This window comes from Ammodytes marinus (genome assembly GCF_949987685.1).
Source record: "Ammodytes marinus genome assembly, chromosome: 2".
NCBI lineage: Eukaryota > Metazoa > Chordata > Actinopteri > Uranoscopiformes > Ammodytidae > Ammodytes > Ammodytes marinus.
In genome coordinates, this window is record NC_137231.1 from 20,003,678 (window position 1) to 20,029,235 (window position 25,558).

Consider the following 25,558-nt stretch of genomic DNA (forward strand, 5'->3'; position numbering starts at 1 on the left):
GCTAATCAGCCTTCAGCCGAAACAGTCCTTATCTAGTCGCTCTCAATAGGAAAGAGACTGCCCGACTGCAGAGCATCCATCTTCAATCACATTATCTGCTTATCATGTTGTTAAGCCATGTGTCTGACAAGAGGAGCCAGCGGATAAGGTGAACGCTACACTCTTACACCTATATAGCAAGAGACAAAACTGAACCAGTCTAGGCGGTAGGCAGACAAGGACAGCTGCACTTCCACATTCTGCAGTTTCATTACAATTATCATTAGATGCCATTTACATTTGAACCATTGCGACCATTATCTTGCATAGACCAACAGCACCCCCACTCTGTTCTGTACTTCAATTTGCTCAAATTTGGTAATATACAGGATATGACATCTCTTAAATGTAATTGACAGCTTTCTTTCTGAATAGGACATTTCAATAACCATATTATTAGGCAAGTAGGGGAGAGCGGGGTATGTTGCAGCGCGGGGAAGTTTTTAGTCCATGAAAGTATTTTTTTTTTAACTGCAGTGTTTTCTTTCTTGGTATTTTTGAATACATGTCACAGAATCCAAACATATATAATTTTAATCAGATTTTTAGTGGCTACAAGATTGAATTGTTTTCATCTTTCAAGCAACATGTCACCGGGTGACAGCTAGGTAAATATACAGTCTACGTTAGGTGGGGTACGTTGTTGCACTGAGTCAACGTGCCCCATCTTTTTTTTTTCAATAAATGATTTTTATAAAAAAAAAAAAGTGTGCAAACATACAAACAATTATAACCCCAACCCACCCCACACCCCAAACAATCCTTGGACACATGGAAATGATACAAAAAATAAATAGAAAATAAATACATCAAAAATAAGAACAGTAGGACAAAGCACATGTACACACAGTCATACAAAACCCAAAAGCCCTGTTTAGCCATCAGTGAGTGACCTAAGACCATCAAAGTACAAGATGAAGGGGCGCCATGTACACTCAAATTTCCCCAAAGACCCTCTCAAAGCATATTTAATCTTTTCCAGCCTGGCAAAGGACATTACATCCCTTAAACGTGCCCCATCTTTAATTAACATGAAGGAATAGCAATTCTTCGTTAATTTTATCCATTTATTTGGATAACACTTACTACAGGTGCATACTTGATTCCTTTGTGAGAAATCAATGAAGCCACATGGCGGATTAGCCTAACATATGATAGCTTAGTTTAGGCCTATATTTAATTAATGGCCTATTTTAGTAGATTTAATGTAGGCCTACATTTGGTCGCTGGTTTGATTTGAATGTGGCATAATTTATAAGGCTTATAAAACTCCATAAAATAATACATGCAGGTTTGAAAAACATGTTTGTATCACATAACAGAAAATTGTAAGAACATAATGTTATTTTCAAAAAAAAGTAAGTTAATATACAGCACCTTTGCTATGCGCTACGATAAAGAAAGTAAATAAGTCTTTCTAGCTATTTAATCAAACATAATTCACAGTTTCCATTACATTTAAATTAAATGGAAGAGAGAGCAGCATCCAACGTCAACGAAACAGGCGGAGAGGTTCTGTAAAGAACAGGAAAGACCTCTTCATGGCTTTAAGCTATTACGCTCTGCACGATTAAAGGCTGTAGTAGGCCTACCATCTATTCAAATCATCCGGGTGAAACAAGCTAACACAATTCATTCACATTAGCTCCGGTAATTGGCTAACAACAGGTGACAAGTACAGCAGGAAATAAGATGCTCCCCAGTCATTCATTAGAGCCAATTACAGCAAAGCTCGTTAATATTCTCCACCAATCAGGGCAATTACCTGGGAACTTAATTGTGTTCCGCAAGACTGTGATTGGTTGATTAATGGAGGCTCCGCTGTTTTGATTCAATAGTAGCCGGTTAGAGTGCTGGCCATCTGGACATACTGGGCCACGTATGGACCTTGTGATACTGAGGGGATAATTAAAGAGGGGTGGATGGATGGAGGGAGAGAGAGAGAGGAATACATTTATTATCTGTTTATGTATTATCTAACTTATTTCTTTCTCTCCACTGTTTTGTCTCTGTATTCTACCCTTCTTTTTTTACTTTACATAAATACAGCGCTACCTTGGAATTAACATTGATGTATAACTCCATTGTTAGCGGCCTTGCTCTGCATGTATGTTGTTGTTCCTCTGTTTATCTTATCAGAGGTCTATTTTCAGCACAGTATGCCACCAATAATGAGATATCTTGTTTATGCGATAATGAGGGAAAAAGGGTACATTTCACTCCCCCAACTGTTCACATATGTAAAGTAACCCCTTGAGTACTGTAGCTCCGATGAGAACTTGTATCACGCATCTGATAATGTGTTGCTTTCGTTTGAACATTGAACAAATGGTCCATTAACATAGCTGACTGCTGTCCAGCAGCTCTCTCCACCACACAACAGATGGTCTATAATTCAGCACTGCTATATTCTTTGGATCAAATTCAACCGTCCACGTGTGCATTCACGCACGCACACAATGACAAAGAAATCCATCCATACAGACACCCCCTCACAGTTTAAATGTGTAGTTTTGTCCACTAGCCAATGAGTGATCTCTGTGAGATGCTGCCAAGTTGTTTTACAGTGACCGCAGAATGTCATAGTTGGTAGGACTTGTCTCCACAGAGACATATGGACCGTGTCTTTTGGTGCTGGCGTGGTCAGACGAAACACAGCTTTTTCCCTGCCATGACTGGCATGCTCAGTGGACTAAAGGGCTGTTTACATTGTGTGATAAAAATAGGAATACTCTTTTCCAACATGTCTTCTTTACAAAACATTGTCAATGCTGCAACAAATAGATAATATAACAAGGTTTTCTCTCCAGAAGTTATATTAGATGCTAGTTTGCTGAGCAGATTGCTGATTCAGTGTGTTAGTGTGAAGCTTCATGCATCACACAACATTTGATAAACACAGTGAATGAGTCTCCATGTGTTATATGAAATGATTAGATGATTATTTTATTGTCACTCTTTCTCAGACCTGGACAAAACCGAAACAATCAAATTTTCTGAAATGCTGAGCTAAATATTGATTCTTCTGGATCTTTTTCAACTTGAAACAGTGTCAAACAACCGTTCTCTAGAGCAGCAAAGCCCATTTTCAGTTCAACGGTAAAACGTTGGCTTTGTCCATGTCTGCCCTGTCTACCTTTTGTTCTTGGGCAAATGCAGCTCACTGACGCTACGTCGCTTCTTCTTCTTCCTCAAGCGCAGTGGCGGAGCCTGAGCGATGGGAGTGATGAGCAGGGCGTCCAGTAAGGACTGAGACACTGCCCTCTGAGGAGGCCAAGCACTGCTCTGAGAGGGTGTTCTGACATGGCAGAGAATACAGAGAGAGAGCTGAAGGATATGTTCAAAGTAAGGCACACAAACAAACACACACACAGACTCTCAGACAGTTCCATTGCAAGCTCTCACTTTAGAATTCTTCTTTTATTTTACTTATTTCAACCAGTCCACAAGCTTGTGTCCCATCAATAGTCAAGTTCATAAAAAAGCACTTGCACACTCTATTTACCTGGCCTGTATCGGACCACAGTACTCAGCGTGTGTTTTTGGTTTGGGCTGTTTGGGGGCACTGGGGGTGAGAGGAGGAGGGCATGGAGCTGCCCTGGGCAGGAAGTCAAGAGGACTTGACAAGAGCTCTTTCCTGTTTACAAATACACACATATACACCAATACTGTAAGACAGCAGTTCCAGTAAGTGTGACAGCTTGGCATTGTTCCTATAATTAGTGAGTGATAGGTGAATTAATTTGTGCTAACACTGTACCTGACTGATTTGGTAGAAAGTACATGAAGTGCTGATACATGAGATAGATGATTATTGACTTGGACCGGGACACTGAAAGGACAGAAGAAGGACAAGCAGCCAGAGATGATTGGACAAAATGTTGAAGCAATTTAATCACCCATCACTGAAGGTTTACTTTATGTGCATCCATAATTGAAATTGTTGTGCAGCACCTGTGTTGAGAGGAAAGGTCAACTCCAGTATCTGGAGGTTGGCTGTACAATATGTGGTCATCACCATTATGATCAGTCAAACGGTCCCTGGAATTGAACTTTTCTGAGTCTGTGCTGCCCTCTAGTGGAGTCACGGGTGAATTGCTAGGCAAACAAAAGTAAAGGAATAAATAAGCTTTTTATAGCCTTTTTTTAGAGCTTAAAAGGTAATATTGTGAGCTTCATAAAACATCCAACATCCGCTCAATTTACCTAATAGCCGTGGCCAGTGGAAAGCCTGGTGGCTCTGTAACTGTGCTATCTGAAACAGCTGACCTGACAGGATCAGGTGCTTGGTTTTGAACAAAAGAAGGTTCACTCCCATGTGACATGTTTATTCCTTGAGTGGGTTATGCACTAAACACAGGTAAGAGGGATGCTGGAGTGTGGCTACAAACAGAACTCACTCCAAGAATATGTGGAATGTTGCCTGGCAACAACACTGTCAAGAGAAGTGTAATTTTGCCTTTTGGGTAAGAGATGATGTTATTTGACTTGTGGTTATTGAAGGGAGCAGCATTGAAATGAATGGATGCTTCATGTTAGACACATGTCGTGCATTTGACAAACTATGTCAACAGAACTTGAATATTGCATGGGGATGGTAACTAAGGGGTGCTGCAGACGACACACTGTTCTCTCTTCATGCTGACATTTGGAGATGCTGCCATGTTTGGAAATGAGGACGTGGTTGGGGATTGTAGCGCCCTCCTCCGGCTGTTGCTGATTGGTTGATGAGCCTGCCATCTGTGGCTGAGGTTGGCGTGTGATCCTGTGATCAGGTGTGGGCGTGGCCTATGTGTCATTCAGACCACTGAAGGCCTAAAGTGAAACCCTTACTTTCTCAGATGATTGATTCGTTGGAGATATGTCTCTGGCAGATAACAGACATCAGAGTGTCCTAGTATTTAGTTTGTAATTGTGAGGTGTTGGTGCATTTGAATTAGAACATTTTGATTGGAGATTAAGTTTGTATTAGGGGAGGTGTGAAAAACATCAGTATATGTAAATATGGAATCTGTGACATTGCTTGCAAAATCCGAGACTAGAGGTTGTCAATTAGTTCATGTGAATACATTAAGATATTTTGAGTGACTGTTGTTTTATTTCAAAGGTGAAAACCGTGTGGCGGGACTATTTAACGAGACTGGTGAAGAGGTGAAAACAAGTGTCACAAGTTTAGGTAGTGATGTACCTGAAATCCCCATTGTTTGTGTGTGACAGACAACTAGAAGAGGAAAGAGCGAAGGAACTAAGGAAGTAGGGGACAAAAGAAGGAAGGAAAAAAGGGAAACCAGAGACAGAGAGAGAGAAGGAAACCAGAAAAACTGAATCACTTTATTAGATACAATATAGAATAATATGTTTTTCAAACTTAAAACTGTTCAAACCAATATCTGCCACTAGATGCTCAAAATGCAGCACCATTTCAATCTACAAAAATCAAACTGTATGGCATAGTATCCAGTAAGTAAACATGGGGATGACAATAAATGTAAAGGCACTGGAGAAATATTTTACATAGCAATGACCACACAATAATATATTTGCATTACAAGCCATTTATAGCATGTATACAGTTACTCTGCACACCATCCAAGCTAAACAACCTGCTCACTCTAAAAAACTTTCCTTACTTGCATTTACCTTATACCATAATAAAGTCTTACAGCATCAATCTGTTACATTCCAGCAGCATAGCATATAAGCTATTGGTTTATATGTAATTTACATACAGTACAGGCATGTCTATTTGTACGGAAGTCGAGAATAGCCGTGCTTGCCTTTCATTTTTGATCCTGTTATATGCTGTGACAACAATAGGCTGTTTTTCGAGATCACTAGATAATAATGGAGAACTCAAATAATAATAATAATAATAGTAAGAGGAAACAAACTTGTTTTTTTAGATAACAGCATTAAAAAATAAATTCAAGCACGGCCGTCCTCGGCTTCCGCAAAATTGAAATCTATTCCCATTTTCCAGATGCCACCATGGATGTTATAAAAATAGATCCATTGCTAGCAGATACAACAGATGTAAACAAGCCATTGAAGTTTGGTTTGAAGCGTCTAAAACAACATCGCTAAAAATCGCTCCAACGGACATAAAGGAACATACATAAAATGTTGACGTCATTGTGTGCACTCTCATGCAGACCTAAGCCAGATTTTCTATTTCCAATATCCTCCCTCCAAACTATGGGCTGGGCCTTCTGTCTATCATCATGTAGTTCCATGTTTAAGAATGGAGATGGACTGAATGCTTCATTGAATGCTCTATTGTAGTGCATGTAGGCCTACTGTAGAAAATACTGAGATAGGCAGAGAGGCAGATTGACAGTTGCATATTTGAAGATGTTCAGACTACTTGATTTGAGAAGCTCTCAATTCAGTCTTCTTTCTTTTTCTTTATTCCCATAAGTCCACAAGCTCTTATCCAAAAGTCAAACGCATAAACACCTACAGAAGTCACCTGATACAATACACACATACATAGGTAGACAACTGCAAGCACAAGTCACATACACACGCACACACACACAGACACACACACACACACACACACACACACACACACACACCTACAGTCTACTCGACATTGAGGGTGCGAGCAGACACTCCGTGGTGCCAGTCTCTCAGCTCTTTGTACTTAGGGCCCATCACGAACTTAGTGACGTGCTTGGTTGTTCTGCCATCACAGGAGGAAAGCAAAAGCAGAGAAAAACACACCAAAAAAGAGAGAAAAATAAGGATTTAGGTAAAAAGTAGAATAGATGAGAAACACTGTGAGCCATGCCACAAGGAAAGCTTTGATGATACACACAGGGTGGAGAGATGGGCCTTTTTGCTGTCATCGTCAGAGTAGAAAACGACAGAAATCAATACAGAGAGAGAAGCAAAGTATACTGTAAGGAATATCCGGAGAGTAGTTAACTATTGTGTCAAAATATTCCATCTTCATGAGTGGGTCAAAATGCAGCCCATGAGTCATGGTCAAGCAGGGACTGAAATGATGAATTCATTTAGCCATGAGGCCACACACCAACACCAACAGACAACGGGAATGTCTGCATGTTAACCCAAGAGATCACAGACACACACACACACACACACACAGCGATCTTACATATCGCCACAAACCAGCGAAAAGCAATGGATGGCCGATGAATGACATCACATCACACTGAGAACACCACCACAGTCCGGCCATGATTGTCAACAACACAATCACAGGTTATACAGCATGCAGCAACGCAAGGATTTCACATTCACTATCAAAGGAACAAACAACCACGCCGAGCACACAAAGCAACCTACACTTGCATTGGCTAGCAGCACTGATAAAAATGACTCTACTTTTCGACATGGAAATCAAATAAAACCTTCAACAACTTTCAGCAATCTGAGACAGGCAATTTAATCTAGGCTGCTTTCTGAACTTTCAGGGGCTGCTATTAATGTACATACTTTACATTGCACAGAGGTCTGGCTTTTGTCTTAATGGCTCAGACGTGATCCTTTTCTCTGCTGTCTCGACAGGAAAGCACAGCACAGCATCAGCACAATTGCCAAAACTGCGCCGGAGAGATCTAGAGGATTTTTCCATTTCTCTATAAATGTAGCCGTTCTATGTTAGAGGCACCCAGTAGAGTGCGTTGAATCAAATGGCAGTATGGAAATTGTATGGAAAAAAAATTGTTTTCTTTCTGGAATGTATGTCGTTGCTTGACACAATGCAGTGATTCTTACAAACAAAGCGGACCATTGGATTTTAAGGGGATCTTAAAACAACAATCAACAATTGCATTGCCATGCACTTACCTTGCAATGGCTTCTTCCTGTTCTGGAGCTACAAGGGAAAGAAGATCACCATTGTGAGGGAATGTTAGAACGTAATGCGGTCTTCGACTTTTTTTCAATATTTTAAGATTATAAAATTGTACTTTATTGGCTATGCTTATTTCGCGCTGTGCTGTGATGTGCTAAGTCATAAGTTCAGGAGCACTGACACCATGGCTATATGTAGAGACAACATGACTAAATATACAATCTTCACTGTGTGCCATTTAGTCAGTAGTAGCATACCATTCTCAGTGCCAGTGATTTGAGCCAGAATCCTGAAAGATTTGGACTGGGTGGTGCCGCTGCGAGGGCGCCAATCCTCTGTGTCCTCAGTGAGACGCTTCCGGCTGGCGTCAGCATGAGTGGGCACATGGTAGAAATGGATGTCCGTGTCCACAATGTGTTTCCTGGGAGAGTGGAACAGGATGGAATTTTATTTATTTTCCCACTAATGTAATTGATTCAAATGAAATAGATAAAAAACTGATTTGATTTCCTTTCTTTGTATAGCCTATTAACCATGCTCCGAGGAACTTTCAGTTTGTATTCATTCTTGCAGTCCCTTCTGACAAAAGCGGTAATGTTTTTACTATGCCAGCTGTTGTTCCTGGGTGAGCGTATAACCATGACGAAGGCATTAAGAAAATTATACAAAAATAGCATTCTTTTCACTGATGGTCTGGTTTGCTGTTAAATGTAAGTTATGCTCATTAGAGGAACAACGAGACTGTTTCAGAAATATTTAACAGTTCCTCGTAGCACCTTAAAAGTCAAATTTAAAATGTTTTATTTTGTAGGATCTTATTAAACATTTATTTACTCATAGACCTACTATTGTGAGAAGGTCTCCAGCAGCTCTATCCATAAGAGTGGGTTGCGTTTAGTATTTTTAGAAGGTCATTTCCAACCAAGGGTTTTACATTGATATGCAGTGTTTGTATAAAACACACAATGATTTAGTTAGAGGAATGGTATTAAACTGTTCAATGCGCAGGTGGGAATGTGTATCAGAGTAAACACAATCAGGAAAATTCAGGAAATCACACCACATTCGATTATTTTGATGTCTAGGTTTGAACTAATCTGATACCTTGGCAGCTGGGGTTTTCTTGAAAACCAATGATAGAGAGAAACAGGACAGAAGGAAACAGAAATACACTAAATAAACTGAATAAATGAATGCTATTGCAACACCTCATAAGACACCACAGTAAGACAGAGATGGGACTATCTGAAGACTTACCTCATAACACTGTGAGGCCCACTGAAGGGGAAGTAAAGCGGAAGAAGAGGAAGAGATAAAAGTATGAAGAATTGATTAAATTCAGAATATAAATAAAGGGAATGTTAAGGAGAAAATAGAATATAGATGGACAAAAGTAATGTCAACAACATATGGAAAACTATTCCCAATGCATGCCAAACACAAAGCCAAAGCATCCATGGAGACTTTTGCTCGCATCAACAGGACAAACAGGCTCAAAATAAGGGTCGCTTCTATTTTCAACCACACGATGGCGCTGCTGACCTGTCTGTATTTATTTAATTATTTTAAGCATCCATTCATAATTTCAACAGTTTGGAAAGTAAAACAATAAAGAAAGAAAGACTAGATAAGAAACATGCACTATTGTTTTGATGAGCATGCAATATAAATCTGATTCAACACGTGCACCTTGTGAGAATGTAATAAACGTGTGTGTGTGTATGCAATCTTCCCTGGCAACATGGTGCTGACAGGCCCTTTACTAATTGGCTGTCAATAAATCACCTTTTAGGACAAATACACAAACACACAAACACACAAACACACACACACACACACACACACACACACACACACACACACACACACACACAGCACTTTGAACAGATGTGATTTATATGTCTCTCAACACATTCTTGCCACAGCGGCATCTACAGTATGTGGGTGTGGAAGGCTTAACAGCTCTGTGTGAGCCTGGCCACACACTTGCTGTATTAGCAGCGTCCGACAATACAGTCTGTGTATGCCTATGTGTGTCATTATCAATATTTCTGATTTGCAGTTTAGTCAAAATAAAATAATAATATAAATGCTGTAGCTTCAGAATATCACATCAAAAAACTTTGATTTGAATTAGCTTTATTCAGGTGTGCTGTAGTTTTTGCATAATTTAGATATGAAAATAAGCTATTAAGCGAACCAAACTATAACACATGACTATTAATCATGTTCTGCAGTAAAATTCATTAGCAAATGCATGCAGTAAACACACACAGGGACGGCAAGAGGTGGACGAGTAAAAAGGCAGAAAAAAACACTTGTGACCTGACATGCTTCAGACACTAACTTTGTGACTTGAGAGTGTGCTGCAGTCTGCGAAGCAGAAAAAACAAGGATTTACAGGAAGGAAGAAAGACAGAGAACATTGGCATACCCTCATATCCCGAAACCAAATAATTGTTATTTGTTTGCTGTCAATCAAAATAAACCTTCTGAAACGAATCTCACAGCTCATATACATCATGCAGGCAAACAGCAAGATGGAAAGACGGACACACATGCTGTGTCATATTTTCACCACTGTAACAGAATAAACAATAACTGATGGAAGTAAGGAAGGAAACAACTTCTCCTAGGAGGAAATTAGGGAAAAATGTGATTTCAAAGATAAAATACATTTCCTGGAAAGAACTTTCCTAAAAACGTAATTAAGCAAATTTAGTTTACAACATTTACAGTACCTGCTGCTTTAAGCTGATCATCAGCAACAGTTAACCTGTATGTTGAACTCTATACTGTGGATGACCAAATTAACTTGTGTAGCTGTTGAACAATTTATCATCGGGAATATAAGCAAAAATTATTAAAAGAAAGTTAAAAGAGAACTGAGATAGAAATGTGTATGTGGAGAAAGTAGGGCAGCCCCGTACAAACACTTGAGGCGGATCAAGATCTTGCTTTAATAAAGTATCATGAGCTATTAAATGTCATATGTGATACTTGGGGAAGGCTATGTACCCAAAATGAAATGCAGCTTGAGTGCCCAGGCGTACATGCACGGCTGCATGGTGTAATTTAATATTGTACAGATCACTGATGTCTGCTGATTCTCACAGAACAGGAATCCACAGATCATTTTGGTGCCAGTGTTTGGCCCATAAAACAAGAGCGTGAACAGAGTATAAACATGAAATGAACTGAGAAATCATGAGTCAGAAAAGTATATTAAAGAATACAAAGAGCATATTCGATTCCATTTGGTATGTGGAGCGCAATGAATACATAAAAAAAATCCATGCATTTTGTGTGTATCATGTGTGTTTTTTAGAGGAATCACTAGAATAATGATGACGTAATCAATGATAGTGTGTTAGTCTGTGAAGAGACTTTGTAAATCTGATTTGCCACAAGGGTTAGAAAAAAACAGCTTGAGTTGCTATTGCAAGCTATATATACACAACTTAGTCACAGCATCATAGCTTAGTTATAATCACTATGCCTCTGGAGAAAGGTGAGTTGGGGTTTAGACAGAAAAAGGAGCAGAGATTGTGACAGGAATTATATACAGAGAGGCGCTGAGTGAGTAGAAAGATGGGCACAGGCCGTTTGGGTGGGAAGGATGGTAGGGAAAATTAAACATGTTAAAGGTGGAGTCAGCGATTCTCGAACTAAAAAAACATTTGTTATCAAAATCACTTTTTGTCAAACTCAGTTAATATTTCCTGCCGATCCACCACCTATCTGTACTGTGTGTGCACTGAAAAATGGTGTAAACTTAATACACAGCCTAGGCTCTGTTAACAGGTATGTAAACAAAGGGGACTGTCACCCGTTTACAGAGCCTAGGCAGTGTACTAACACTGGATTTAATTTTTTAGCGCACACACATTAGGGACAGGTAGCGGATCCCAAGGAGATAGAGGAGAATGATTTTTTTTTTTTTATTTATGCTTTTATTGATAGTGTAGAGACAGAGTTGAAATGGGGCAGAGAGGGGAGTGACATGCAGAGAACGACCGCGGGCTGGAATCGAACCCGGGTCCGCTGCTGGCCGAGGCCCATGGGGGGGACGCCTTACCAACTGAGCTGAAGGCGCCCCAAGGAGAATGATTTTGACAAAAAGTTATTTTGACACCATTATTCTGCAGAATGGCTGACTCCTCCTTTAAAGTAACAGAGAAACAGAAGTAAGAAGATAGAGGCAGAATGGGCTGAGTGCCAGTATTATCAAGTGCTAGTAACCTAACTTGACCTTGATACAAAATGCAGAAGAAGAGGACTACTCTCACTTAGAGATGCAAAGACAGTTTTTTAAAAGAAAATAGAAAAAAAATGAATGATTCACGATACAATGAAGGCAAAAGGACAGGAGAAACAAATGCACTCACAAATACAAGTGGGAGAGTGAGTGCTTGGCTATGAGCAATATGAGTAATCCATCCAGCCATCCTGCCAGGGATATTTTACTCCATCCACGCACATCTGTAGCGATTTTATGTATAATCTGTTCTTCAGACCTAATGTAAACTGTATGTTGAAATCCTACAATCCAAAGATTTCAACCTTCCAATGTAACGTAATATTATATGTGTTGTCGTGTTCCATTTTAACTGGACTAAAAAAGCAAGGGTTTGTTACTCCACTTTTCCTTCACAAGAAATGGGATATTACATTTCTTTAGCACATAATCCACCTTCCAAAGTTCTTACCATAAACAATTGGTACAGTATCCCACTTTAGATTAATTACCTATCAATTTTTCCAGACGGCTAGTCACATTTTGTAACATGACGCAGTTCAAAAATATCTGTTTGGTACCACTTTTTAAAAAGATGGCCAAACCTGCAGCACATTGCCAAGATTGAGACACTTGGATCTCTATACTGTGTGCAGTATAGGAATTTGCTCTGTTCTTTAACATTTGTCTCCTAAAAAAATAAAAACCAACAGACATGTCAATCGGATTTGAATAATGTGGAAGAACTTTTAAAAAATGACTTCCAAGGTTTCAAGATTGCAAGTCTGGTGAGGCTGACCAGTGAGGCTTTAAGGAATAGCAAAGTTAAAAATAAAAAAGGATCAAAAAAACTAAAAAATAATCAAGTATATACCTTTCTGTAAACTGTATACTGTATTTGTGTATCATCAACTGAAACGTGAGGACAGATGTCAAAAGTTTACATCGATGAAGTTTTCAATATCTCCTCATTTCTAAAGCTAACAAACACCATCTGACAAGTGTTGCTGGCTAACTGCACATAGTCCTATTTCAAAATGGCTTGTGAATTTTTTACAATTGCACACATTCGTGATGGGAAAAATCTAAGCCAAACATATAAGCGGTGGTTATTTCACAGGTCTAGGAGCACGTCGTCTCCTTGTTGACGGCTTTAAAAATTCAGACGAATCCATACATTTAACTGATTGGGCTGGTGAGAGAGATTACCACTCACCCATTCAGCTGCAAAGGCAAGGCTCCACCCTGACTCTCCAACAGTCCCCGCCTCTGCCCCATGGCCACCTCACATGCGTTCTCATTGGAGTAGAGGTTGATGGGCGTGTTATACACTGACGGCTGGGGAGCAACCAGCCCGGGGGGAGATGAGGAAGAGGAGGATGAGGATGGGTAAGAGACAGGAGGAGGAGGTGGAGGAGGAGGAGGAGTGGTTGTGTGGGAGGAGGCAGGAGTGAAGGCAGAGGACGGGGATGGGATGAAGGGAGCAAAAGAGGACTGAGAAGGAGGAAACTGGCCCTCTGCTCCGCAGCCACCGTAAGGCCTGGGCGCCTTGTTGTAAGGCATGGTGAAGGGGCTGGTGGAGTGAGGGTGGGGATGGGGTGGTGGTGGCGGATGGGTGAGGGCCACTGGTTTTATGATGTCTGATCTGACGCTCTGACCGGGCATGAGAGTAGAGCATGCAAATACAAGCAGACAAAAAACAAATCACAGCACAGCACAGCACAGCACAGCACACACTATACTGATGCCTCTGAGCTCACATACTGTAGATGTGTGTTTGTCTTTACTGTATGAAGCTGGAAATGATCCATTAGTTTAGTCTTGTATATGTGCAAGAATTTTATTGGACTAGTGAGGCATCAGTATACTTAAATATCATTCACAATATAAAATAAATGTAGCAATATTTAAAAAAAACACAACTTAAATCAAGACCAAGGTTTTCATGCAGCAAAAAAATGTGTAACATCGTTTCAGAAGGGTGTATAACTAAAGACAGTATTCCTACTCCGTGGTACCCCAGGTGATTTTGTTTTTTTTCTCTTCATCTCTTTTTATTTTTCATTTGTATCATTACATAGTTGTATTTTTTGCTCTATAACAACACCATGGTTGGTCGATAACAAAGGTTTTTGAATGAATGAAACCTGGTAGTAAAAGATAATGACATAAGGTTTTAGATGAATGAAAAACATTTGTTATACAAGTATTACATACAATGTGTTAAGATTAAGAATTTTCAATCATAAAATATATGTATTCGTCCAGAATATATTTTTTCACCTGGTGTGCCTTGCCTTAATTAAACATTACAATTTGATAATTTTCTTGGATATATATATATATACAAGTATTAAATATATATATTATATATTTAATATATGTGCTGGAGTATGAATATCATTTCCTGTTGTTTCAGTGACATGGGTTACACTACCTTTGGTGCCACAGGAGGAGGTTTTACACTAGACACCCTGGAAGAAAGGAACAAGAGGAGAAAGAGAACGTTCAGTGAGTTATGATTGAACAACCCCAGTTATTTTTCATTTCAATATTTCCTTTAGAAAAAAATGTTAGCTTTGGATATCAGTGAATGTACTCTTATTATAGATTCATGTGACTGTCCGCCAACACTGTGCGGGTAGAATAGCAGAAGCCTTTCAAAACCCTGCTTACTGATATTTATAGAGCCGCTCAAATCTGCTAAGACCATACTGTAACATTCTCAGATCTTACTGAGGTTGAGAGAAACTGTGGTTATGGCGTATTATGACTAAACCTGATCTCTCAGCGTAGAAACCAACATGGAGAGCTTTCTGTCATCAGATGTGACAGAATCTGAGAGCCTCGCTGTGTTTGCGTGTCAGCCTGTGAAACTTAAGTTGCTAGCGCTGAAAATGGTGGTCTCTTTTCAATGTATACGTGTGCCATTGAAAGCAGCTGTTTTTAGTCAATAAAGGCTCGTATCAAGCTCATGCACTCGGTGTTTGATACTCATAATGCCACATTGATGAATGAGCTGCCATCAAAGGTCATCTGAGGAACATGCCTGTAGCTATCCACACTGTAAACAATACTAAGAAGTTGTATCAGCCCAGCACCTATTCACAACTGAAACAATACATATTAGCAGCTATGGATCAATATTCAACTTCTTGAAGACCTTATCTAAGTCGTATTCAATTCTTCTATAACAGTTACACACATGATGGGCCATAGTAATGTTACTTGTGTTGGTTCTTCAGTGCATTCACAGCTTAATTTAGCATGAGATAAAGGGGGGGAAAACAAGGCTTGGTGTAAATTTAAGGTTACGGAAACAGAAGACGTGTGAATGTCAGTCGCCCCACATTCCTTTCAGAGTAACCCTCCCACAAACTTCCTGAGGGAGGTTCATGTCCTTCACCTCAGTACATTTGAACCAACAGCCTTGTAGTAGCTGGAAACACATTGGTCTGCTTACTGTAAGGACTGAGGTGGGCCTCCCATGGTGTTTACTGCCCTCAACAACAAGCCTAACCGATCAAATACGAATGGTTAAAGATGGTTATGGTTTGACCATTGTAGGTGCCATTTTGGGAATGATCAACCAAAAGCAAAAGAAGCCCATGTTTTTGTGTATCAGTCATTATGTAAATAGTATCCCAACCCGTGGATTTCCCTGGAAACACTATACTGTCAGTACTACAACAAGTACCATGTCAACGCAGCACCATTGCAAGAAAGCTGATCTGAGGACAGCAATGATTTCCCTTGCGCAACTAATGGCACGGACATACAGTATGTGAGGTACATAGAGGAGTAGAACACCCGGGTATCAAGTAGGTATTTAAAATACGTCACCGTCACCCCGTGTGCTGTAGCCTCAATTACACCGACGCTATAACTGGAAACACCAACATGTAAATGGGATGTGGTGTTTTCTTAGGCTCCAAAACAAGCAGCCTATGGTGTTTATGTCCTTAGGGAAACTCAGGAGAGTTCGAAAAAGTCTCAGCTCGATCTTCCTGAAACCTTAGTAGTCAGTGTCAACTGAGTCTTACAGAAAGTGTTTTGAAAATGTGTTTATGCTGCACTGGTTGTACACCGGGGGGCATTAAAAGAGTATTAACCAGATGTATGTGTGTTATCATTTCTAAAATTTCCAAAAATGATGTCACCATAATATGAGGATTTAGTTGGCCAGAAATATTTCCTTGTAGCTTGAGTAACAACAGAAACATTCAGCATAATAATGACTGTGCCACGTGAATGTGTCTTTATAGCTCAATGTGCGAGGGTCAGAGGGTTAAGTGGATCTAAAAAAAAACGCCAACAGTATGACTGTGACACACTTGATATTTCATATGTCTACCTCCTGCAAGCCAAATGGAAACACTTCCTGTATATATATACGTGTGTGTTCTTCGTCAGTGTGGAGACCCAACGACAGTTTAAATTGATTCAGAGTTTAAGAGCAGCTGTCAAAAACATGTTTCTGTTCTCTGTGTTAGCACGTTACTCCTGCATGCTGTATGTTAACTGTCAGGCCTTGCTGTTCCTGCCTGTGTTTCCTTGACTCAACTCAATGTTCACGGAGGTTTTACATTATATAGGGGTCGGTCTGTTCGTGTAACTCCTGTACTATTTTGGTCTTGCTTTGATACCCCACTACAACCGAGTGCATGCTGTGGTTACAGTGGTGGGGCTTCATATTTTGTTCAGTATAAGTCATTTGTGGTAATATCTATTCTACTTCTTTTTCAATATCATTAGGTTTGCATTTGCATACACCGTTTGGATATATTCCGAGTTTCCTTGAACTCATTATGAAGGTGTTTTCCTAATTCATTGTTTTTGGGAGATGTATTAGCTTTCACATAACAACCACGTCATGCTTTCATGAGCTGTTACATTCTCTCTGTACTGTTTACACTCCCTCAACAAATTTCTCTTTTGGAATTTACTGCCAATCAACAAAACACCAGAACATAACAAAAAATTGCCATCCAGCTCTGGAGAGAATACTGTGAACTGTATGATGTAAAACGGTTGAGGTTTACTCTTACGTCAATGTTTTAGCCCATTTTGTGTGGTGTGGAATCGCATTTTATGGTGGAGTCTCCATTTTATTTCCTGTGAGTGTCAGGCCAACATTTTTATCTCCCCATCTGGTTTCATTGAATGGCTCACTGTACGATCATCATTCAGGAAAACGAGAGCTAAACTGTTCCATAAAATGAACTTCTTTCTAATGGCACATTCTGTTTAATGAGCCCCCATATGTTAGCTTTATGCTGAGCATTCTCTTTACAGCTTTTCCTGCATTAATGCTTAACAGTAAACTGATGTGTCACAAAGAAGAGGATGGCCTCACTTCCTTCACCTCCTTTCAAATCAGCCGTGCCCGCTAGCGGCTGTTCAATGTCCTCACTTGTGCATTTGTGTTTAATCTCTCCGGTCTATTCTTACTCGAGTGAGGTCATTGACCGATGTTTCCAGGGCTGTGCCCTGACACGCCATCAGCTTCACCAGCGACCAACCAACCAACCATAGTGAATCAATAGCAGAGTGTTGCCCGTGTCTGATTTTATGTCTAAAAAGGGAGACGTCAAGAGGCATTAGTGGAGGTGACAATAACTGGAATATGTTAGTAACACCAGTGGAAGCCAAACACAAGCTCCATACGATACCAACGCAACTGCGGGCACAGAGACACACAAGGAATTGAGGAAAAGTGGAGGTGATTCTGTGACACAATGCCTTCATATGTGTGACCTCTAATGTGTTTCAAAGTTTTTCCGCCAGACCAGTATTTGTTTACTCGAACACACACACACACACACACACACACACACACACACACACAAACCTTGCAATGATATCTGTCCATCTCGTTAACACCGTTACACACACATCATTGTATTAATCAGGTGTTAAATGGAGTGTGCTGCCATTTGGATGACAGAATCCTTAAACAGACAAAGCCCGGTTGACATTGACCCACCCTCACACACACACACACACACACACACACACACACACATGCATGCACACGCGCGCACGCACACACGCACACACACACACACACACACACACACACACACACACACACACACACACACACACACACACACACACAATGAAGTCTTGTGCAGGGTGTGATGTCTGAGAAATGTTACTGGGGTAGTGAAATAACAGAGTACAAGAACCAGTTTATATTCTTAAAAAGTGTTCGCACACACACACACACACACACACACACACACACACACACACACACACACACACACACACACACACACACACACACACACACACACACACACACACACACACACACATAAACTCAAAGTGTGTGTGTGTGTGTGTCTGACTATTTTTAGATGTACTGCAAGTTGGACATTTCCAAATATTAAATGTGTGAAAGGCTTAAACTTCACCTGCCCCATTACAGATGGCTCGGTTTTCTTTAGCAGAGCTGAATTGTGGTCCTGTGTGCCTTAAATCTAGACGTTTTCCTTTCTTATACTTATTCACATAGTTATTTGTCTGGCTGCTCTTGCATGTTTTCGTGAGAACTTATACATTTCTGCCAACAACAGAAAGGATCCATCGTATTCAATTGAAGTCCAAACCCTTAAATGAAGTCATTATTGAACATATCAGTCCAACTTTTAAAAAATCCAATGTTGCAGAAATTTGTAATTTTTTAATAATTCCAATTCACTTCTATTTCTATTCTTCTTCCTCCCATGTTTCCTATCTAGCATTTAACTTTAGGTAGGAAGCAAAAAATTACAAGAGTGGGGAAATATATACAGTAGTGTTAACGAGACAAAAGGATTTATGTGTGTCAATGTAACTTAGGCTAATTTGCAACTTGTCTTTTCTTTAACCAATTCAAGTGTGAAACACATGATTCAACACGTCTTTAGCTTAATAATTAACCTAACCCTTGTTGTATTTTTTATTTCTCTTTTTCTTCTTAATCCGTCTTTACACCTGTTCCTCCTTGTACTGCAATGTTTTAATTACCTCATTCCTCTTCTCTTACACACTCCTTCCTTCCTTTCATCCCAAACGTTCTCCCTTTCCTGACAATGAGGTCACTCCTTTTTAAACAAAAAGCATAATGATTATTGAAACAAAGCCCCACTAAAATCTATGCAGTCGTCATTCCTGAAATTAGGACACACACACACACACACACACACACACACACACACACACACACACACACACACACACACACACACACACACACACTGAGCCTTTGCCTATTTTTTTCTTTTTCTGTGCCTTATTAGGAAAAAAAGGAGAAATGGCCTGGTTTGGTTTCAGAGGATTTTTTTGTAATTTCACCTTAAACTGAAGCAGACAGTGAGAATACCAGGGCAACACGTAAGGAACAGGCTGACTGGCAGGATTATTGCCACGTGTGTCTCAGCATTGAGGTGTCAACAGTTAATGAGTGTGTGTATGTGTGTGGCGGTGGTGTTGGTGTGGGGGTATGGAGGGAGTGTGTTTAGGTATGATGTAGTTTATGGTAAGGAAAACAAGACAGATGATGACTGAATATAAGTCTATGACTCCTTATTTCACAAGCTGGTGCAACATTCCTTTGCTGGTATGATTAGATCCAAAATCAACCGTTTTACTTTTGTCTCTCCATTTCAAGAGCAATGTGAGCGAATCTACATCTGGGCCTTTAAATAGATCTGGGCGCTGAGTCTGCCTGTCTTTATCAGTCCACAAATTGGGCAAGCCCATAGGAGACAGGGTTAAAGTATAAAGTACTGTAGGTCTGTGGGTTTGCGCTCTTTGGGTTTGTGTGCATGTGTGTGTGTGTGTGTGTGTGTGTGTGTGTGTGTGTGTGTGTGTGTGTGTGTGTGTGTGTGTGTGTGTGTGACCCTCCCTTTCCCTCTATCCACTACCTCCCACCACTATCTCCACCGAGACCCCGGCAGGCCCTTACAGCTGAGTATGACATCACATGGGATCATAAAAAGAAGCTTTGACACTGACCAGACCGAAGGAAAGAGGTCTGTCCAAAACTATACCGGTTTAACTAAAAAAAACCTAGCGCAGTTAAATCCACAAAATGTTAAGTATGTCTGGAGGATTGCAGGCAGAAGAAACATTTAAATTACCTCAGTTTTTCTGTATGACAAGAGGGGTTTCTTGTTACAAATTCGCTGTAATGTTTGTGCTACTTCATCCCCTACAATAGATCAATGTGGCTAGACAAAACGCCTGAGGCTCCCGCAAGTCAATAACTCCTTCTGTATTGTCGGTTTTCAGACCGATTGTCAGTGTTATGTGTACATAAAGACACTTTTGTTCGATATAACAAACCTTTTTGAGTTATGGATTACCAAAGAAGAGGTCTTTGAACTGACACTGCAGTATAGTTATTGTGTTTCCTGTGTAGACATAACTCTATATAACTGGAATATTGTGCTGCTATATGACTGTTTTACTCCTGGACAATGACATAAATAAAGTCCATTTGACAAAAAATAAAATGGGTAAAGAATGTGTTTATTTAGGACAAAACACTGTAAAAAAAAAAGTATTGTACAATGTGCAGCAATTATACGACACCAAAGAAGAAGAGTGGTAACGCAAACTAAATTTGACATCATTTCAGGCAAAGAACTGATGAACAACCTAGTTACTTACATTATTACATTATTATTCTTAAATGTTTTCCAAGTTCACAAAAGGGATTTTATGTAACATTACATTCATACAAATATATACTGTAAATATTTCCTTTGGGTTAACCATATACAGCAGTGTCTATAGGAGCGAGTTTGTCTGTCTTCCGGCACCGTCTGCAGAGTCACATGGCAGTTAAACATGATGATGAAAGGACTAGAGTCCTATGTTGTCTTTTAAAATGTTATTTAAACTTTTACAACTTTGTGTCCCTTCCAGTCTGACCAAGAAGTAAAAGCCGTTCACATAAACAAAGGAGCTCACATTCAGGCACTCAAAACAGACACGCAGGACACACACAAACACACGTCGGCATGCAGTAACACACCATAGCAACACAGTAATACCAACGCATTTCCATAATATTTTCCTTGCCACACAACCTGGCATGTTAGAAGCATTTTTTTTTTACTCATTGTTAATGGCGCTTGACCCAAAAAAATGCCTGGCCATACCTCAGTGAACACTTCACGGAAACGCCCTCACCAAACACTGCCATCGCAGTTTAGACTTTAATTTGATAAACAAATAACTCCATCATGGACTGTACATGGAGGGCAGCCAGTCTGTTTGCGTTGAACACATTTCCACACACAACTGTGCTTTAGTTCTGATCGACATCGATTGACAAACACACTATGACAATCAATCTTGACTGAAACCATACCAACCCCAGGAGCTCAGAAACACCCCTAACCACTGAGCAAATCTCAGTTTTATCAAAGTCATGCCAGCGCTGTCAAACATATTTAACCTCCATCTTACGCAACACAGGTTGAACCCAACACTAAACAAAGCTCTGGTGTGAGTTCATGACATTGTTTCAAGTACAGGTCCTGGGCAGAAGGAGTTTAGGAATCTCAGCCTTGAAGGCAAACTTAGTGCATACTGGGGCTCCATAAGGGAAACCGACGGGAGAAGGGGGGGGGGGGGGCAAACTGGAGGAGGACATCCACATAATTTTAGGGGGCCCCAAAATGGAATGAATTGGAGCAGAGATTACAGTTGAACAGGCCTGTAGTGCTGCATTTTGTTAGATCTATACATCACATAACTAAGGTCTCAAATCATGTACTTATGGTAGGTACTTATTGCATCAACAGCACGGGAATAAACCTTGGAATAATGAAGGGCACAAACGTACACAAGCGCACATAAGTACCTACAACGTATATTTACTGTGAGTGAGAGAGGGAGGAAGTGAGATTGATATTTCTCATAAGGCTAGTGCCGTCTACTTTACAGTTTCTTTTTTTCTCTCTCTCTGGCAGCTGATGGCTACCTTTTCTTAATGCAGCTAAATCAGAAACAACACAGTGCATCAAACAGAAGAAAGAAATTCAGTCTAAAGAGACAAGCGCTCCAGCTGGGTCCAGCACTCAGCACCGAGACCGCCTGCCAATCAATGTGATCCACAGCTGGACCAGGAAGGGTTTTCCATATACAACATCTGGACCTAGTGTCTGTAAAGAGAGTTATGGATATCAATGAGCGTCATTATCACTCAGAGATTCACTCACACGGATAGAAGAGTTACTGGCTTTTATTAAAATGTCTTTAATATATTTTTGATTCTATGTTCAGTGTTTTTTTCTTTCATGTTTACCTGTCCCATTTCTTGTTTTCTCTCACCCTCTGGCTCTTTCCTTAAGATACACACACACACACACACACACACACACACACACACACACACACACACACACACACACACACACACACACACACACACACACACACACACACACACACACACACACACACACACACACACACACACACACACACACACACACACACACAAACACACAAACACACACACGCAATCTCAATATGTTGTCTGACTCACATTGAGAGTCACATGTCTTATAAACTTAGGCGACAGTGATACGACAGCGGTCATAAATTGGGCCTGGCGCGGACATTGAGCAAAACACCTCAAGTTGTTGAATTCCTTCGGCTTCTGTTTTCCACAATAAAAGAACTGCATTTTCAACAGATGAGCTTTAATAGGACGAAAGAAAGGAAAAAGGTCAGAGAGGAATGAGAGTGCAAGAGGTACACTGGAGTTAAAGGAACCAAAAGCACACACATTCTCCGTAGGATTACACTCACAGCACAAGAGTTGAACGTGGTGTCATCTGATTATGTAACTGCAAAAATACAGTATATACACAGAGCGAGTCATTTTGGCTGAAGTTACACTATGTATCCGGAGCCAATCTGAACTGATAACACAGTAGATATAAAGCTTAATGTGAGAACTAAGAAGGGAGGATGGCAAATTGTGTCTGGGAGATAAGTGTATTGGGTTTCAAATCAGGCTGATTGCGATGTATTACAGAGTGATTTGTAACTATTATTAGAGGTTTATTTTACTTGGAACAAAACTGCAGAGTGTAAAGTTCATGTTGACTGACACCCTGTAACTTATTTATAGTAATTATTCAGCACATATGAAATGAAGCTTCTTGTGTTTCTCTTCTAATGGGTACAGATAATTCATCACAGTGCTAACTAAGGCTGACCCTTCGGGTATCATTCAACAATGCTGGCTGGCCTTAAAGATGAGTGCTCTTGGCCTACTCTGAGATATATCTGGCAAATACCAGAGACAAATTTAAAAAACAGAGACAGTCAAGCTTAACGCAATGTTCTTGGAATCAGATTATACGTGGGTCATACCTCCACAGACCTCTAATATCCTTGGGATTTGTATTTTCCTTGGCAAAAACAACATACTAGCAGAGGACAGGCAGTGACAGGTGTGTCAAGCTGTGGCTGCATTCTCTTGGTCTTAGGATATTACTGGCCCTAGCCTAGCCCAATATGAAGGCCATCAGTTTTAGATATTATTTGGCGAATAGATACAGCCCAGTGAAAGACAGAGACAGGTGAGCCTGCAGTTTAGTGCTGTTGGCTTTGGAAGATCTTTGGCAAATATCAGAGCTGGAGTAAGTGACAATGGCAGCTGTGCAGAGTGTCCACATGAGTGCATAGGACTTGCATGGGGATGTGGATTTTTGCAGGTACAGTACTATTCTCACAACGTCTAACTGATGTACCAAATATTGTACTATGTACCACATATTTTGAATAAATGTATCAACTATGTAGATTGGATTTATTCTGCTTGGGCTCTAGTAGGACACCATATTTAGCCATTATCTAGTGTTAAAGTGGCACTGTTTGTAAAGCAACCAAGTGAAAAGGCAGGTATGTGCAGAAATATGTATATCAGTCGATGAGCATTCCTTTGAACCTTACATAACATCAGACATAGCAGACTATTTGGACTACGGGTTAAGGGTTATTTTTACAGGTCATTTTTTTCAATTTTGTGAAAAAATCGTCGTTGCTCTCTCTTTGCTCTGAAACACATCAGCGGACCAAATCTACTTTTATAGGTGCATAAGTATTTTTTGTAAAAGCATGATCTCTGCAGTCTTTTGTAAACAGGGAGTCCAATTATCTCTCTCCTTCAAAGCCAGGCTCGTTAAAACTCGCCGTGCTTGCTACATGCGGGTCAGTTTCCAGTAGGCACACAGGCCTATCTGGGTTTCATTTCAAACTGTCAGCTAAAAACACGCAGTGGGTCATCTAATTACGTAAAGTGTCAGTCTTACCTAAAAAAAGGTAAATGACACATGCACCAAATGACAAACAATGTAACTGAGACGATGATCATTACTCATGGATGTGCACATGGACAATAACAGATTTCACTGTGTGGATAACGTTACAAACAACACATCTACAAAGGGACATATGCATGTCAGTACTTGAGTTTATATCTGAAGATGTACAGAATAATTAACTCCCTTCTAGATTACACCTTCGGCCATGCAAATATATACAGTCTCTGGTCTGGTGAAGGCAAACCAACATTTCCAGTTCATATAAATTTGTGTGTGCGTTGGTTTGTTGGGCATGTGGCTCAAGTATCAACATGTGCACGTACAACCCAGGGATCTTGGCTTGGTTTCTCTATCCAGAGAACACAATGTAAACAAACTGAAAGTGTATACCCGACCCCACATTAACTCCCCTCACCAAACCCCTTGCCAGAGCACCCAGAGCCAACTTCTAGACTCAAAATAACCCAAACAGCTGCCATGAGATCTATGCTTGTGTGTGTGTGTGTGTGTGTGTGTGTGTGTGTGTGTGTGTGTGTGTGTGTGTGTGTGTGTGTGTGTAAAATATTCTGTTTCTCCACTTCTATTTTCTTCATCACGATTTGCATGTATGTAAAACGCGAGTGTGGAGTGCATATTAATATATGTATGAGATATAGAGTGCTGAGGTAAGCTTAATCTCCTCGCTGACTGATGTGTGTGTTTGGTTACGAATGTGGAGAGGGGTCGGTAAATCAGTGACACCGCAGAAAAACAACACCACAGCGTTGCAAATCAGCGCTTACTATCCCAAATGCTCAAGAGATCTAAGATCTGATTGTGTTTACACATGACTTATTATGGCTCGTCCCTGTGGCTTTCTACATGAGTACAGTACATTGGACTCCACTGTTATATATGTGACAACCACTGAGACACTCTGGCACAAAGAATAGGCTTGTCAAACACTGTAATTATCCTGTTTGAGGTCCTTTCAACGGGTGGGGATCCCCACTCTGATAAAAAGACAAGTGGAACCAATTAACTCAGCACAACACAAAGGCAGCTTGAAAACCTTTCCCCCTCGCGTGATAGCCTGTTTTGTCCACGCACGCATCCGTTTGTAGCGTACTGTGAGGT

General features: G+C 40.3%; 1 protein-coding gene across 4 annotated transcripts in view; it reads right to left on the reverse strand.

Moving 5' to 3' along the window:
* Window positions 1-25,558, reverse strand: part of pdlim5a (PDZ and LIM domain 5a) — a 57,110-nt gene that overhangs the window by 11,826 nt on the left and 19,726 nt on the right. For 2 of the 4 annotated variants that reach the window (XR_013845395.1, XM_080049566.1), the window contains exons 4-7: window positions 14,539-14,575; window positions 13,318-13,754; window positions 8,122-8,285; window positions 7,858-7,885 (exon numbers count right to left, since the gene is read on the reverse strand). Coding sequence is in view for 3 of the 4 variants with exons in the window: in XM_080049566.1 (XP_079905692.1) it covers window positions 7,858-7,885; window positions 8,122-8,285; window positions 13,318-13,754; window positions 14,539-14,575 (666 nt within the window). In the remaining variant the exon portion in view is untranslated. Of the gene's footprint in view, window positions 1-7,857; window positions 7,886-8,121; window positions 8,286-8,968; window positions 8,987-9,121; window positions 9,143-10,211; window positions 10,238-13,317; window positions 13,755-14,538; window positions 14,576-25,558 lie in introns of all 4 variants that reach the window. The other 2 variants (XM_080049567.1, XM_080049568.1) reach the window with 2 other exon arrangements.